The sequence below is a fragment of the Oncorhynchus keta genome, chromosome 7 (assembly GCF_023373465.1).
Source record: "Oncorhynchus keta strain PuntledgeMale-10-30-2019 chromosome 7, Oket_V2, whole genome shotgun sequence".
NCBI lineage: Eukaryota > Metazoa > Chordata > Actinopteri > Salmoniformes > Salmonidae > Oncorhynchus > Oncorhynchus keta.
Genome location: NC_068427.1, coordinates 8,160,751 through 8,178,795, shown reverse-complemented (window position 1 = coordinate 8,178,795; position 18,045 = coordinate 8,160,751). Strand labels below are relative to the sequence as shown.

Here is an 18,045-nt window from a genome sequence, read left to right as displayed (position 1 = left end):
GACCTGAGCCCTAGGACCATGCCCCAGGACTACCTGACATGATGACTCCTTGCTGTCCCCAGTCCACCTGGCCATGCTGCTGCTCCAGTTTCAACTGTTCTGCCTTACTATTATTCGACCATACTGGTCATTTATGAACATTTGAACATCTTGGCCATGTTCTGTTATAATCTCCACCCGGCCCAGCCAGAAGAGGACGGGCCACCCCACATATGCTCTCTCTAATTCTCTCTTTCTTTCTTTCTCTCTCTCGGAGGACCTGAGCCCTAGGACCGTGCCCCAGGACTACCTGACATGATGACTCCTTGCTGTCCCCAGTCCACCTGGCCATGCTGCTGCTCCAGTTTCAACTGTTCTGCCTTGTTATTATTCGACCATGCTGGTCATTTATGAACATTTGAACATCTTGGCCATGTTCTGTTATAATCTCCACCCGGCACAGCCAGAAGAGGACTGGCCACCCCACATAGCCTGGTTCCTCTCTAGGTTTCTTCCTAGGTTTTGGCCTTTCTAGGGAGTTTTTCCTAGCCACCGTGCTTCTACACCTGCATTTCTTGCTGTTTGGGGTTTTAGGCTGGGTTTCTGTACAGCACTTTGAGATATCAGCTGATGTACGAAGGGCTATATAAATAAATTTGATTTGATTTTATTTTGATTTCAGCTCTCTCCAAAGATTTTCTATTGGGTTCAGGGCTGGAGACTGGCTAGGCCACTCCAGGACCTTGAGATGCTTCTTACGGAGCCACTCCTTAGTTGCCCTGGCTGTGTGTTTCGGGTCGTTGTCATGCTGGAAGACTCAGCCACGACCCATCTTCAATGCTCTTACTGAGGGAAGGAGGTTGTTGGCCAAGATCTCACGATACATGGCCCCTTCCATCCTCCCCTCAATACGGTGCAGTCGTCCTGTCCCCTTTGCAGAACAGCATCCCCAAAGAATGATGTTTCCACCTCCATGCTTCACAGTTGGGATGATGTTCTTGGGGTTGTACTCATCCTTCTCCTTCCTCCAAACACGGCGAGTGGAGTTTAGACCAAAAAGCTCTATTTTTATCTCATCAGACCACATGACCTTCTCCCATTCCTCCTCTGGATCATCCAGATGGTCATTGGCAGACTTCAGATGGGCGTGCGCTGCAGGATTTTAATCCATGATTGCGTAGTGTGTTACTAATGGTTTTCTTTGAGACTGTGGTCCCAGCTCTCTTCAGGTCATTGACCAGGTCCTGCCGTGTAGTTCTGGGCTGATCCCTCACCTTCCTCATGATCATTGATGCCCCACGAGGTGAGATCTTGCATGGAGCCCCAGACCGAGGGTGATTGACCGTCATCTTGAACTTCTTCTATTTTCTAATAATTGCGCCAACAGATGTTGCCTTCTCACCAAGCTGCTTGCCTATTGGCCTGTAGCCCATCTCAGCCTTGTGCAGGTCTACAATTTCATCCCTGATGTCCTTACACAGCTCTCTGGTCTTGGCCATTGTGGAGAGGTTGGAGTCTGTTTGATTGAGTGTGTGGACAGGTGTCTTTTATTCAGGTAACGAGTTCAAACAGGTGCAGTTAATACAGGTAATGAGTGGAGAACAGGAGGGCTTCTTAAAGAAAAAATAACATGTCTGTGAGAGCCGGAATTCTTACTGGTTGGTAGGTGATCAAATACTTATGTCATGCAATAAAATGCAAATGAATTACTTAAAAATCATACAATGTGATTTTCTGGATTTTTGTTTTAGATTCCATCTCCCACAGTTGAAGTGTACCTATGATAAAAAATACAGACCTCTACATGCTTTGTAAGTAGAGAAACCTGCAAAATCAGCAGTGTATCAGAAATTATTCAATATTAGAGCATTAGACCTCTCACTAAAGGCGTCAGTCAAAAGTTATACTTAAACTGGATTTAGCAAAAAATGACATGAAAAGCGCACATTTGTAAATCCCAAACTCTAAAAGTAATTGGAAAGGTAGATACAAATTATTTGTGACATTGTGCTTAAAATAAAGAATGTAAACATGATGAAAACAAGATGTTGTGTTTTTATTTACAGTAGTAATGGACAGCTGGAGGCATTTTGAAAACAGATTTTCAAACACTTGTTTTTCACAAGTGTACTGTAGCAGGTGTAGCCCTATCAGCAGGACTCTTTATAGCCCGGTTACTGCAGGTGTGAACATCTCCCAACTTGCAATGTATTCGATGACATTGCGACCAAAGAGAACAGACGAAATGGACATCATTTTCTTTAAAGCCAGCTTCTTTCTCTGGTGCTACCCGTTCCAGGGTTAGGATTTTCAACAGGTCTTGAAAATGAGCCGAAGCTGAGAGGATCACCAAAACTAAAGGTATTTTGGTTTCAGTGCATTTTCTTTTAAAAATGTAATGTAAAAAAAATGTAATGCCTATCAATGTGTAGGCATACTGTGTAATAAAATCGATAGTTAAATAAAAGGTTAAATAAAATAAAAAATGACTGTGTACTAAAATGTACATGAATGTGTTTCTGCAGAGCACACGTCTGTGGAGATCAGTAGACAAAGGGCTGGACAACAAGTCACACCAAAAAAGTGCATGGTTGCCAAGAAAGCGGTTAGTTTTGCTAGATTCTTATAATGTGCACGGAGTCACTTTTAATTCTTAATTGATCTAACGTTTCGATCATAGGCCACTGTAATTGATGGGGGCTCAGGGCGGTACCATTCTGCTCATCTGATGTAGGTGCACATGGTTCAGATTCAAACTTTGAAGACCGAGATTGAGTCATTGAACGACAATAGAACTTGACCAACTGCTCACCAGACACAGCAAGGGCCGTCCCGGCCGTTATGCTGCTCTGCTATTCCAAGGATGTGTGTAACCAAAGAGAGATACTACGAGTGGACACAGAATACCAACTGGGATGGATCCGCAGGCAAATGTGGTTTACAAGTGAACCTACGGGTGTTCATCATTAATACTGTGTCTCAAAAGTGTCTATCCATGACTGATGCAACCCGAAAAGCATTAAAGACAGAGTTAATGAGTACTTGAGGTCACCGAGAAAGTCTGGACATGACCTGCTCTCCCTTATGTAAGGAATTAGGTTCTTTACCACGTTTACAACAGTATGTACTGTAGACTATGTTTATTTGTCAGACTGTACAGCAGCCTAATAAACAAATGCAGGCGGCTTCTATTAAAAATGTTTTAAATGCTTTGTTATCCAAATGTTTAAAGTGAGTGTGGGCGACCTCATGCAACCTCAAAATGCCAGATAAAGCATATACTGTACAGCACTGTATTTCTTCAGCATCTTTATGCTTTCATTAATAATATTATGATAGAAAAATACAAAATAAAAAACGAATTACTATGGGAATAAATATTACTGAATGACAGAAAAGTAGGCTAATGAATAGAAACGAATTGTTGCTTACTGGAAAATACTCTTTCAAACATACACGGTCAAAACTACAGATTGCCCCTTTAAGTTTATCAAAAGTGTGCGAGTTTGAGCATGTGTCCATTAGGCCTATGGAATTTTTTTTTCATCAGCATGATTTGGATTGAGCAATAAAATCCCCACTTTTATTCCATAGGCTGGGATCCGCGCTATGCAGCTGTTGCAAGAGTGCATATTTCACTGGTTGTCCACTGGTTTTGAAAACAAAGATTGATAGGCAGCTTAAGCTTCTTGAATTCAACCATTATTGTGTTCAAATACACATTGTGAACAGCCATCCACAACAACCACAATCCATCCGTAAGGCGCAAATAGTGTAGCTAAATGAGAGCAGCAGTGTAATTCACAATCACATCAATGTGCTATGTAGTGATCAATAATAAGTGATATCCGTATCGCCGTAGACTCCACCACTGCTGTCATCCTTACCTCCAAGTGTTTATTCAAGTTGGATAATCTTTGGATGCCGACAGCAGTCGCACCACTGGAAGACATGGCTTGGACTGTAGACTACAAAAGCCTATTCCTGCTCTTTTCCCGCGATCCATCAAACACATTGGGTTTATCATCATAGTGGTCTCTCGCTTAGGTGGAACAAACTTAAACTTGCACCTTTTTCAAACCTGATTTGAATGTCATTGAGAAAAGTGTCAACAATTTTTTTTTTCTCCCAAACCTCCTTTCCGAATGTCAAAGTAATCCTCAAAGTAATCCTCTAGTTTTTCAAAAGTATCTAATCTGATTACAAGTTTTTGTAATCCATTACTCCCCAATCCTGCTCACGCATAAGAGAGAGGCTTGTGCTACAGCTGCTGCCACATACACAGATCAAATACACCGCTGGAACGCCGACTAAGCTGTTGACATGCCCTAACAATTCTAGATTGCACGGAAAACCAGGTATTTTTAAAATCGCATATGCAAACTTTGGTTATGAGTTTACGCTCATTAGTAGTCATACTTCCTTCTGCCATAATCAGCTTAATGTTGCATTATTCATGTGCATGTAAACATACTCATCGTTTCCCCCATATGCATTTAGCAGCGGCAATGTATAATGTAGATGTATGGATGTAGGCCCCAGGAATGTAAGCCCCAGCAATTTCCCTTATGCAAAACCATCTAAGACTCAGATCATACAAAATAATGTTACAATTACATCTAAACTGTTTTAAATCGGAATTTGATCTATGGCCTTAATAATATTGGGTCAAATGACATTCATTAGGCCTGTGATTCATTATTCATTACAGCTAAATAATTGAATGTATTCAATTTATAGTTTAGTTCCAAAGCGACATAAAAAAAAAGCACTTTGAAGCTAATTTCTGAAGCTTCTATCGCGCAATAGGTCTACACACCATAGAAATACAATTGCTTTTACACAGCATACTACGATTCCCAGAGTGCATTTCAATTCCCAGGGTGCTAGAGCTGCTCGCTGGCTACTGTTAGCAGGCCCAGACAAACTCTTACCTTGTCGACTGTAGGAATTCATCGTAGGGTACCACTCCTGGGAAGCGAAACTGATGAAGAGGATGAGGACAATGGCCTCAGTACTCCTCTTGGGGGTGTAAGATGAACACCATCCGCCGTCCGGCTGGATGGACACTGCGAGGAAGACTATGATGAAAGGGGGGGAGGGGTGTCTCAAGGGCTCATTCTAGACAAAGCAGCTTTCAGGGTTTGCCGTTGGCTTGCTTCTTCACTCCCGTGAATTCAACCTGTCAAGGGCACAGGAACACACAAGTTTGAGTGAGGTTGGTCATATGTGGACCAAGTATGCTCCCATTAAATAAATACTATATAGGCATATTACGTCACATATAATGCACCTGTACAAGCCATTGTACAGTGCCTTCGGAAAATATTCAGAACCCTTGACTTTTTCCGCATTTTGTTACGTTACAGCCTTATTCTGAAATAGATTAACATTTAATGAACGTTTAATGAAACTATGTTGGTAACCGGTTGTATAAAAGTGATAATGCCCTCGAAGCCGGTGTTTGGAGGATATAATTGCACGGTTTGCCATCCCTCGACCTCGTCTCGGGCCTAACAACAGCCGTGCCAATAAGTCAGTGCATTTCAGAGCAAAAACCAAGCCATGTGGTCAAAATAATTGTACGTAAAGCTCAGAGAAAGGATTGTGTCGAGGCAAAGATCTGGGAAAGAAGGGTACCAAAAAATTCTCTGCAGCATTGGAGGTCCCCAAGAACACAGTGGCATCCATCATTCTTAAATGGAAGAAGTTTGGAACCACCAACTCTTCCTAGAGCTGGCCGCCCGGCCAAACTGAGTAATCGGGGGAGAAGGGCCTGGTCAAGGAGGTGACCAAGAACCCGATTGTCACTCTGACAGAGCTCCAAAGTTCCTCTGTGGAGATGGGAGATCCTTCCAAATGGACAACCATCTCTGCAGCACTCCATCAATCAGGCCTTTATGGTAGAGTGGCCATACGGAAGCCACTCCTCAGTAAAAAGCACATGACAGCCCACATGGAGTTTGCCAAAAGTCACCTAAAGACTCTCAAATAATGAGAAACAAGATTCTCTGGTCTGATGAAACCAAGATTGAACTCTTTGGCCTGAATGCCAAGAGTCACGTCTGGAAGAAACCTGCACCATCCCTACGGGGAAGCATGGTGGTGGCAGCATCATGCTGTGGGGATGTTTTTCAGCAGCAGGAACTGGGAGACTAGTCAGGATCGAGGGAAAGATGAACGGAGCAAAGTACAGAGAGATCTTGATGAAAACCTACTCCAGAGTGCTCAGGACCTCAGATTGAGGTAAAGGTTCACCTTCCAACAGGACAACAACCCTAAGCACACAGCCAAGACAACGCAGGAGTGGCTTCAGGACAAGTCTCTGAATGTCCTTGAGTGGACCAGCCAGAGCCCGGACTTGAACCTGATCGAACATCTCTGGAGAGACCTGAAAATAGCTGTGCAGCAACGCTCCCCATCCAACTTGACAGAGCTTGAGAGGATCTGCAGAGAAGACTGGGAGAAACTCTCCAAATACAGGTGTGCCAAGCTTGTATCGTCACCCAAGAGGACTCTAGGCTGTAATCGCCGCCAAAGGTGCTTCACCAAAGTACTGAATAAAGGGTCTGAATACTTATGTAAATGTGATGTTTTTTATGTTTAATAAATTAGCAAAAAGTAATTAATTAAAAACTGTTTTTGTTTTGTCATTATGGGGCATTGTGTGTAAATTGATGAGGGGAAAAAACAATTTAATCAATTTTAGAATAAGGCTGTAATGTAACAAAATGAGGAAAAAGTCAATGCACTGTATATGCGCAGACTGTCTCTCTTTCAGTCCTGTAGACTATTAGATATCATCCTGTACAAAAATAGTCAGCCTCAACAGATTCTTCACTACAAGGGCAGTTTGGGTTACACATGCTTACAATGAGATCGCCTCCAGTCCTTCCCAGTACACAAGGTGCCTAAAAGGTGCCAATGCTGTCCACAGGCTAGGGCAAACATTGAGACAGTGACAGACTCACATACAGGCAGTTACACCCACACGCACACACTGCCCTCCTCAGTAGAGAGAGAGGTACTTAACAATGAAAAGGTCAGGCCTGTAATTTAACCACAGAAATAATAACAGCCAAATATGGCCTTCATTGGAGTAGGTTAATAACTTATTCAGAAGACTGGGCCTGGGCAAAACCCTAGGCCTCGGCTGCAAAAGCAGCATCAAAGTCTGTCTTACAGCTATTGTTCAGCACAATATTGTCATCACCTCCGACATTCTAAACAACAGTGTTTACTTTCCGGTGTCAACGATGCACATTAGTTCCATTGCTTTGGTGAGGCTACACAACACATTGTCTCAATCTACCCCCTCTGCTCCAATGTAATAGTCCAACCTGTCAAACAAGACACCATTCAGTTGTCTTCACTCGCGATTTGACACACAACACATAATTTCTACTCTTTCTGGCATGGCACACATCCCTAAAAACAATACACATCTGAGCAACACTCAACACTCTCAGGCCCCCCACCCCGAAGTGTGTACTTTCATGGATTTACAGGGAACGGACAGGTGTGAGCAATATGGTTAAACACATGCTTATACCAATCCAATGGTTCGAAATCAATGAGGGAGCGTGAACAAGTGGACACTTGGCTCAGTAGGGTAGAGATTTGGACTGCAGCCGTTGAACTGGAACATCTGCCCTTCTGTTTCCTCAATGCAAAAGGGTTCCACGGTCAAGCAATTATTTGACGCCAAATGAAAATCAGATTCGTGTTCAGGAGGGAGAAAACGTGTAGAAACGAGGAGGTAACAACTGAACTTGTGCAATAGGAACACAGATGGTTCATTTACTAAAGGCTCTGCTATGAAATGTGCCCTACTTGGTTTGATACCACTCAGGAGGAACGGGTCAAAAAGACTTACCGATACTACAGTCTGTGCTGACGAGATCTCCTCAGTGTACGTGTGCATGCGTGCGCGTGTAATAACATATGGCCTGGAGGGATCCAGTGACATAATACTCAAAGTGACAATCTGGTAAGGGGGAGTGTTGGCTTCTCGTCGGTTCTGCCCCTCCATGAGAGATTTCCCAGCGCACGTTTGCACTGCTATAGTCACCCCAGACGTATATTCTAAATCAGGGGAAGTTGGGGTCTGTCACATATAAATGTCGTAACACAGAAATGTCAAACCAAAGCCATATCATGTTGAGCATTTGTGAATAGACAAACAAGGTCATTATTTTACTGTGAAAGGCTCATTTGTTCTTAATGACTAACCTGGCTAAATGACGGTTAAATGAAATTGTCAACACTCCATTGACGGCTCATATCAACATGACTACTCATATCAATATACATGAATGATTGAGTGAACTAATAATTACCTTGCTAATCTGTCTTAACATCATCTTAAAGGCCCAGTGCAGTCAAAAACATGATTTGCCTGTGTTTTAGATATTTCCACACTATGAGGTTGGAATAATACTGTGAAATTGTGAAAATTATGATAATGCCCTTTTAGTGTAAGAGATATTTAAAAAGAACGCCTGAAATTTCAGCCCATTTTGGTGAGATGGAGTTTATCACCAGGCGGTAAATTAGTTAATAGACCAACAAGAAAGAGTTCCAAACCTCTCTGCCAATAACCGCTAGTGTTCAGCTTTGCCCTCCCCACTGAGACCACTCCCAGACAGTCCTGGCAAAAGTCTTGCTTTAGAAATTGCTCTTTTCTAACAAGCTATTTTTTGTTTATTTTTGAGCATTTTAATTGAAAACAATCACAGTAAGGTATTTAATTGTTACCCAGAAATGATTTGATATTAAGAGCAAACCGGCTGCATTGCACCTTATTCATGTTCCCAGTTGTAGGCCCTTTTGACCGACCAATTGGATAAGAAGTGCACATCAACAATATACAGGTCTGAAAATGTCTACTCGCTTGACAGAAATGTGTCTCTTGCAGCCAATAAAGGAATTCATTTCCCCAGTGCTCCAAACTGTACCGAAGGTAATCATGTCTGCATAAAAATAACATGGGGTCGAGATTGCCAGTGGTAAACAACAATTAGGGCCGTGTGGCGCGCAAAATTAATCACTGAAATGTACTTCTGGTGTTCGACAGTTACTGCCTGCCTCTCGGGCCTAATTGAGTATGAATAATTCACTCAGGGACCACAATTAACGGTAGTGTATGTACATGCCTGCACGTATGTATCGGAAAAATTACGCCATGGCGGCTAGACACATTATTGTGTTTTTGTTGTGGTTGGAGTTTTTCTTCCATTTATTGACAGAGGCTGCTCCTGAAAGTTTTAGTTAAGGCAGGTGATGGCTGGGGTGGAGGCTTGGATAGGAACAGGTGAGCGTTTAGGGTGCAAAGCCCCTCCCCAAAAATATTGTCTGGTGTGAGGACCATGGTTGTCTGAACTCATTGGTGCTGATGGCAGGGCACTTGGAAGACAACAGGGGAGAGGAAAGGGAGAGAAGGGAAGGCGGGAGAAAGTGGCTGCGCTGAGAGGAAAGTGACACCTTATCTGACATGACAGAACCCTCCCCGTGTTGACACAATACTCGCTGCTGCATGCTCATGTTCTCAAGAGAAAAGAGAGACGAGCCGTAGCCCGCAGGTTACACATCAATCAGCAGTTAAAAAAAAGAAAAGAGGACAGGCACAAGCACAGACAATCGCTGGGTTATTACTCAGTGTGATGTTGGAGTTCTCGTAGGGGCAGGGAGTGTGGTATGTGTTGGCTAGGAGAGCGTGGGGGCTGGGGAGAATCGTATCTCAAAACTGAATAGTTAGAAGGTTTGACCCTTTCAACGTGTAATAGACAGCAATGCCTCAAAACTGACAGTTCTGTCAAAAAGTAAAACCTTCTCAACAGTTGACAAGAACAAAACAGCCCTTGGAAATCCAACTGACTTCCCAGCTAAGGATTTGGTCCGACGTTAAGGCAGTAAAAAACACTTCTGACTCTACATGCACTTATTTCAAGTTATTATACTAAATGTCTGCCAAATATTTGATGGTGGAATGCAAACAGAGGTAACAAAAATATTATTCCATGTTCTCAACAAAGCTTCCTGTAATCCACAAGTCTGAGATGAGACAATTAAAACTACATTAACATTCAACTCTGGCACTGTACTATAATTGGTGCTGTTCACAGACTAAACTACACTTCGCATTAGGCTTTCTGCCATTTTGTTAGCTACAAGTGCCCTGACACCGATGTCTGTCAGCTTTAAAGCTTAGAACTGTCAAACTTTGTGAACACCAGACCCTTCTACACAAGAGCTATCATTTAGATTTCTTATCTAGGCCTTGTATAGAAGTCTAATGTGGTGAAGACAGTCATTTAAACAACGAGCGGGTCTAATCCTGAATGCTGATTGGTTAAAACCACATTCCAGCGGGTGTCTATTACAAAAGTTGCCCCCGGCTAAATCTATGATGTTAAAATATCTATTTAATATGTTCCATCTGACTGTGCAATCCACTGTCTCATCAGCCCATCCAGGCAATTTATAAACTTGATCTCCACTATAAAAAGCAGCCAGTATGGCAATGGAACATTTAGAATGAACGACTGGGTCGCGTCTATAGATACAGAACAAAAAGACTGAACGACTCGCGTCTCTAGTATCCCTTGATTTGTGTCGGGACTAAATCTTGTGGAAGGATGAAATAGTATGAATACATTTATAAAATTAACATTTAATGAAACTATGTCAATCATTATTTGAATATGTTGGTAACCCGTTGTATAAAAGTGATAATGCCCTCAAAGCCGGTGTTTGGAGGATATATTTGCAGCCCTCGACCTCGTCTCGGGCCTAACAACACCCGTGCCAATATATCCTCCAAACACCGGCTTCGAGGGCATAATCACTTAAATATGGCTTTTGTGGGCTTGAATTGTTAGTTGCTGAGATTTGATGTTTTGAGGTTATTCTGTTGTTGAACTTTAACATTCGCTGTATCCATTAGGTTATAGACTGGCTGCATATACAGTGCAATCGGAAAGTACTCAGACCCTTTGACTTTTTCCACATTTTGTTATGATATAACCTTATTCCACAATTGATTCAATCATTTTTCTCTCTCAACACACAATACCCCATAATGACAAAGTGAAAACAGTTTTTTTTACATTGGCAAATGTATTAAAAGTAACTAAATGAAATACCTTATTTACATAAGTATTCAGACGCTTTGTTATTAGACTCGAAATTGAGCTCAGGTACATCCTGTTTCCATTGGTCACCCTTGAGATGTTTCTACAACTGCCTATATAAAAGGTCCAACAGTTGACAGGACATGTAAGAGCAAAAACCAAGCCATGAGGTCGAAGGAATTGTCTGTAGGGCGCCGAGACAGGATTGTGTCAAGGCACAAATCTGGGGATGGGTACCAAAACATTTCTGCAGCATTGAAGGTCCCCAAAAACACAGTGGCCTCCATCATTATTAAAAGGAAGACGTTTGGAACCACCAACACTCTTCCTAGAGCTGGTCACCCGGCCAAACTGATCAAATGGGGGAGAAGGGCCTTGGTTAGGGAGGTGACCAAGAACCCGATGGTCACTCTGACAAAGCTCTAGAGTTCCTCTGTGGAGATGGGAGAACCTTCCAGAAGGGCAACCATTTCTGCAGCACTCCACCAATCAGGCCTTTATGGTAGAATGGCCAGACGGAAGCCACTCCTCAGTAAAAGCACATGACAGCCCACATGGAGTTTGCCAAAAGGCACCTAAAGGACTCTCAGACCATGAGAAACTAGATTCTCTGGTCTGATGTAAACCAAGATTGAACTGAATGCCAAGCATGAATGCCAAGCATGAATGCCAAGCATGAATGCCAAGCATGAATGCCAAGTTACGTCTGGAGGTAGCCTGAAAGCATCCCTACGGTGAAGCATGGTGGTGGCAGTATCATGCTGTGTGGATGTTTTTCAGTGGCAGGGACTGGGAGACTAGTCAGGATCGAGGGATAGATGTACGGAGCAAAGTACAAAGAGATCTTTGTTGAAAACCTGCTCCAGAGCACTCCGGACCTTAGACTGGGGCGAAGGTTCACCTTCCAACAAGACATCAACAATAAGTACACAGCCAAAACAATGCAGGAGTGGCTTTCGGACAAGTCTCTGAATGCCCTTCAGTGGCCCAGCCAGAGACCGGACTTGAACCTGATCGAACATCTCTGGAGAGACCTGAAAATAGCCGTGCAGCAACGCTCCCCATCCAACCTGACAGAGCTTGAGAGGATCTGCAGAGAAAACTGGGAGAAACTCCCCAAATACAGGTGTGCCATGCTTGTAGCGTCATACCCAAGAAGACTCAAGGCTGTAATCGCCGCCAAAGGTGCTTCACCAAAGTACTGAATAAAGGGTCTGAATACTTATGTAAATGTTATGTTTTTTATGTTTAATAAATTAGCAAAAATAAAGGAATTAAAAACTGTTTTTGTTTTGTCATTATGGGGCATTGTGTGTACATTGATGAGGGGAAAAAACAATTTAATCCATTTTAGAATAAGGCTGTAATGTAACAAAATGAGGAAAAAGTCAATGCATTGTATATGCGCAGACTGTCTCTCTTTCAGTCCTGTAGAATATTAGATATCATCCTGTACAAAAATAGTCAGTCTCAATTCTAACAGATTCTTCACTACAAGGGCAGTTTGGGTTACACATGCTAACAATGAGATCGCCTCCAGTAGCTGTGCAACGACACTCCCCATCCAACCTCACATAACTTAAGAGGATCTGCAAAGAAGGGAGAAACTCCCCAAATACAGGTGTGCCAAGCTTGTAGAATCATACCCAAGAAGACTCAAGGCTGTAATCGCTGCCAAAGGTCCTTCAACAAAGTACTGAGTAAAGGGTCTGAATAATTATGTTAATGTGGTATTTCCGTTTCTATTATTTTATAAAATTAACGGTTTTTGCTTTGTTATTATGGGGTATTGTGTGTAGATTGATGAGGGGAAAAAATATATTCAATCAATTTTAGAATAAGGCTGTAACGTAACAAAATATGGAAAAAGTCAAAGCGTCTGAATACTTTCCGAATGCACTGTATGCAGTCATTTCTCTCAAACGTTGCTTTGCAATCTTATACTGCAGAGTTTACTTTCTGATTTTCTAGTTGCTGATCAACCGTGTGGTAAAACAAACATTATTACAGCATAAAATAATGAATCCCCAAAATAATATAAGCACATAACAGGTAGTGATCGGGGAGGGGGATTTGATACAGTTCTCCATATATGATATATCGTATTCTATTGGCAATATCGCAATATTATTTTTGTGCTGGTTGGCGCAAGTCATTTTCCTTCATAGCTTGTTCTCCATCTTCGTCTAAAAAAAATGTCAGCACTTTTATTTCTATGACTGAACAAAACCTGTCTTCTCATGGCTCTCTCTTGTTCCTCTGCAGCAGATATATATATATATGGTGAGCAATATGTTTGGAATCGCAATAAAATCTCAATATCAAATCGTAATACATATAGAATCGTGAGAATTGCAATACATATCTTATTGGCACCTAAGTTTTGTGATAATATCGTATCGTGAGGTCCCTGGCAATTCCCAGAACTAATAATAGACTCATTAGTCCCTGTCTAGTTAAAGCGGAATCAGCTTTTTCAGTACAGTGAAGGACTAACTGTCAAACAAAGATAAGTTTGCATTCAATCCTATTTTATCTTTAGGGGACAGCAACGCTGCTAGACATCTGGTTAATAAAATAACATCTTATCCAGTTCTATAAATGTTAGCAGCAGTTAAACATCTATTTCAACAGTGCAGTACTATGTCAGAAATGTGCTATTTTAGTTTACAAGTTCAGCTCACTGGAGAAGAAAATACTTGGGAAATGTAAATTCTGTCATGTGTAGGCTAAGTTCTCGTCCAAGCCTCAGCATTGAGTGGTTACTTACTCAACATTGACAATAAACTCTGCTCCGCGTGTCGCTATCGTGGGAACCCTGACACCCCACCTTGTGCCGCGGCCACAGAAGCCAGTCAATTTTCAGCCAGAGAAAAAGCAGGAAGTGAACACTTTCCCTGCCAACTACCGAGCATTCTAAACGACATCCGTGTCAACTTGCCCTCTCTTCCACCATTTTACAATCACTTTCTTTCACTGTTTCTCCTTTTTTCTCCTACCTTCCCTCCGCAATGTCATTAACCTGTTCTCTGCCATTCTCAAACTCTGGTACTAATGGTACCACACTCACTCCATCATTCTTCCTCAATTTCTTCACATCTCCATAGTCGTTGCAGCACTTTAACAAGCAGTAGAATGAGGGAGAACGAGGCAAACTCTGTTTACTGTGCCCCGCTGGTGAGGCGTAGGCGTCATGTCACCTTGTCTCCCTGACATTAATGGACCATTAGCATTCATTAGAGCGACAACGTCAACAAACAAGACCGTTCTAATTGACAACTCTGCATAATTACCAATTCTTGGGGACTTTTTTAAATCGTCTGGAACAGGCCAAATAAACAACAGTCGGGTTTGAGTTCCGAGCCGCTCAATGGGATGCTAAACTGTTTGTTAATAGGGCTGAGGGGGCAATGGGTGCAGGAGGGTGAAGCCAGGGCTATTCTCAGAGCCCCCGGCACAATGGTCTGAGAACCCTTCTATTGGCTGAGTCATGTTCAGTGGGGAGAAAACATTTTAAAATAGACTGAAACGGTGAGTTACTAACTGAACGTATCTAATAGGTTCATTTTTGTTTTCTGTTGCAACACATTTGAAAAGTTTGCTATGATTTACACTACTGAACAGGACCCTGGTATCAAAGCACGTCCTGTGAAATCAGATTAATCTGGCCAGGTGTTGTTACGGAAAATACACATAGGATAAAATAGAGTACAAAAAATATTGCACCACCTCACTTAATTAAAACGTGCCATACAATACAGCACACGTGTTGACTGTTTGACTAAGCATATGAGGAATTTATGCGTTTTATTCTTCATATAGCATATATATCACTAATTTATACAGTAAGTCCAAAAATTAATGTAGCAATTATGGATTCTGGCTTTAAACAGATTTTTATTCTCAGCAGTAGAAAACTTGGGTTGTTACACCATTCAGTCCCATTCTCTGAGATCGAGTTGTCATTAAGGAGCGGTCCTCTGTCAGTGCCAAGTTCTTGAAAGGCTGCTATGACCTTCTTCCTGTGAGGATTGGAATTTACGAGTCAGGAACGCCAATCCTTGAGAACTGGAATGTGGAAAAAATAGCTTCAGCTAGACGCTAGGCGCAAGAGCACAGATTAGAGCTTGTATGTTTACTACTTAACTTGAGGCCTCTGGAAAAATCTCAATTGCATTTCCTTGATTCCTCATGTCCTCTCTCCTCGCCTCCTTCTCAAAACACATTTGATAGGAAGGTCAGAAGGCCTTCCCCTTTGACCTTCTCATCCAAAGGATTTTGGGAAGGAGGCGAGGAAAGAGAATGAGATTAATAAAGGCAATGCAATTGAGATTCTCCCTCTGACTCCAGTTGAGCTAACCCTGATTCACTGATGTCACCTCCTCACCTCATATATGAACTCAAACACAGACATAGGTCTACAAATACCATACCAACACATAACCCCAATAAGTCAAGTTCAACACATGCAAAAACCAACAAACTCTGACATGCACATTTGAACAATCACTAACAACATCATAACATGATTAATAAGGAACAGTGAATATTCTACTAATTAAACAAACTACTCAATCCCATGTGTATGCAATAGCAATGCATATAGCCTGCAAAACAAGTATTGAAATGCTGTAAAGTTAAAGCTGCAATATGAAACTTTTTGGGGGAACAGACCAAATTCACATAGAAATGTGAGTTATAGATCTGTCAGTCTCACTGAAAGCAAGCCTAAGAAGCAGTAGATATGTTCTATGTGCGGCATTTCTATGCTTCCCGTTTTTAAGTTTAGTTTTTGCATCTTTTACACCAGCATCAAACAGCTGAAAATACAATATTTTGGGTTATTAAAAATACATTTCACAGCTGTTTAGATGGTAGAATGATTCTCTACACTTTACATTGCTTGTTTTATCACAAACTGAAATTGGGCGAACTATTAGAATTTTATGGAGGAGCGATTTCGGCATGTTGCGCCTTTAATGCAATGTTACAGGTTTAAGAGAAACTTAAAGGGGCAATTTGCAGTTCAAACACCAACAAACACCAACATATACAATTATGGAGTAGCCTTCCACAAAGCACAAGCAATCTTTTAAGCAAATATGACATCTATGCCATAGAAAATTCTGGCAATTACTGATCGATCTACTAATTGAAGTAAACAAGATGCTACTGAGTAGCGTAAATCAATGTGAACAGCAGGATTTGTTAATAGTCACCTGAAAACATTGTGGGGAATCCGGTATGGTAAATAGGGTTCACCCTCTCTGCCCAGAGTGGGTGAAAACACACTTTGGTGATGAAATTTCACTTCCTTATGTTATAAACTACATTTTACCAAGACAAATATGATTATTCGTTCTGAATTGTTCAGTGAGGTCTTTCTCTTACATATGATTAAGAAAATATCCCAAAGTTGGATTTCATAACCTTATTCATCAGGTCGTAAGCACTGAGCTCTGCTGACAGAGTGGTGCCGCTTTCTCACAGCGACTTTTGAGGATTTTACATGTTGTGGTGGTTGTCTGAAAAGTTGTTTCCACGGGTCGTAAAAAACTACATTTAGATGACAGGAGCGGAATTAAATGTAAAAAGGCTTTGAAAATAAAAGGTGCTTTGTTGACATTTCACAAAGATATGCTTGTTTTTGTGAGAAATCTTCTAGAAATAACAGGAATTTCGCATTAATATAAAAAGCATATATTAAAATACTACATGTCACGTCTCAAAATCGATATATATCTTACCAGTATTGGTTTGGGTGTAGTGGACTACATATCATTCAACTAGTAATTTAACTACATTTTGCAGTAGCTTGGTGGGAGTTAAACTAAATTAAAATCTTTGTTAATTACTTTTTTTGCCATGTAGAAGTGTAGGTAACTACTGGAAGTACATACTACTTTTTTTATCAAATAGAATAGGCAAGAAGTAATAAGGCAAGAATTTCCTTTCTTTTTCAGCATCAGACCTGCCTAATTATTTCATAAAACATATTTGTTTTGGTTTTATAGGCTAAATTACACATTCTGCTAAGATCTGACTCCAGAGTGATCTGTTCTTTTAATTTGTAGTCTATGACATTTCACATTTAGATATGATAATTTGGTAACACTTTACATGATACCCAGTGCTAAAACACATTATGACACGGTCATAGCCAGGTCATAACAGCTGTCATAACACTTTCCTGACCCATATATTTACACCTGCAGTGACATATATTGCGTTGTTTTAGGACACCTACCTAAGTCTCAAAACCCACATTTATTCAAATGTCAGTAGTCATCAGTCAAAAAGAGGGTGTCCTGCTCCTGAAATCTGCTCATCCTAGTCATCAGCAACAAAGTATTTTGTTAGGTGCATGTCTGACATCAATTTGTGGGCAATGATCTTTTAATATGGTTAGTTTCAGAAAATGTTACATAACATAAACATACTCTAAACAAGTAACCATAAAATAACTATTGTGGTAGGTTTTGATTCTCTTATGTAGGTGTCATAACCAGCCATGAAATTATGCAATATGCTGTATGTCACAACAGGTCTAAATAGAGTGCAGTTGGAAAGTATTCAGACCCCTTGACTTTTTCCACATTTTTTACGTTACAGCCTGATTCTAAAATGCATTATAGTTTTTCCCATCATCAATCTACGCACAATACACCATAATGACAAAGCAAAAACAGGTTAACAGAAATGTTTGCAAAAAAACCCACTGAAATATCAAATTTACATAAGTATTCAGACCCTTTACTCAGTACTTTTTTGAAGCACCTTTGGCAGCGATTACAGCCTCGAAGTCCTTGACACACCTGTACTTGAGGAGATACTCCCATGCATCTCTGCAGATCCTCTCAAGCTCTGTCAAGGTTGGATGGGGAGCGTCGCTGCACACTTATTTTCAGGTCTCTCCAGAGATGCTCAATCAAGT

At 41.3% G+C, this 18,045-nt stretch overlaps 1 protein-coding gene across 32 annotated transcripts in view; it reads right to left on the bottom strand.

The window, feature by feature from the left end:
* Positions 1 to 18,045, bottom strand: part of LOC118385920 (histone deacetylase 4) — a 281,140-nt gene that overhangs the window by 260,319 nt on the left and 2,776 nt on the right. For all 32 annotated transcript variants that reach the window (XM_052521886.1, XM_052521892.1, XM_052521893.1 and 29 more), the window contains exon 2: positions 4,914 to 5,161. In XM_052521886.1, coding sequence (XP_052377846.1) covers positions 4,914 to 4,935 — 22 coding nt within the window. In that variant the 5' untranslated portion in view covers positions 4,936 to 5,161. The remainder of the gene's footprint in view (positions 1 to 4,913; positions 5,162 to 18,045) is intronic.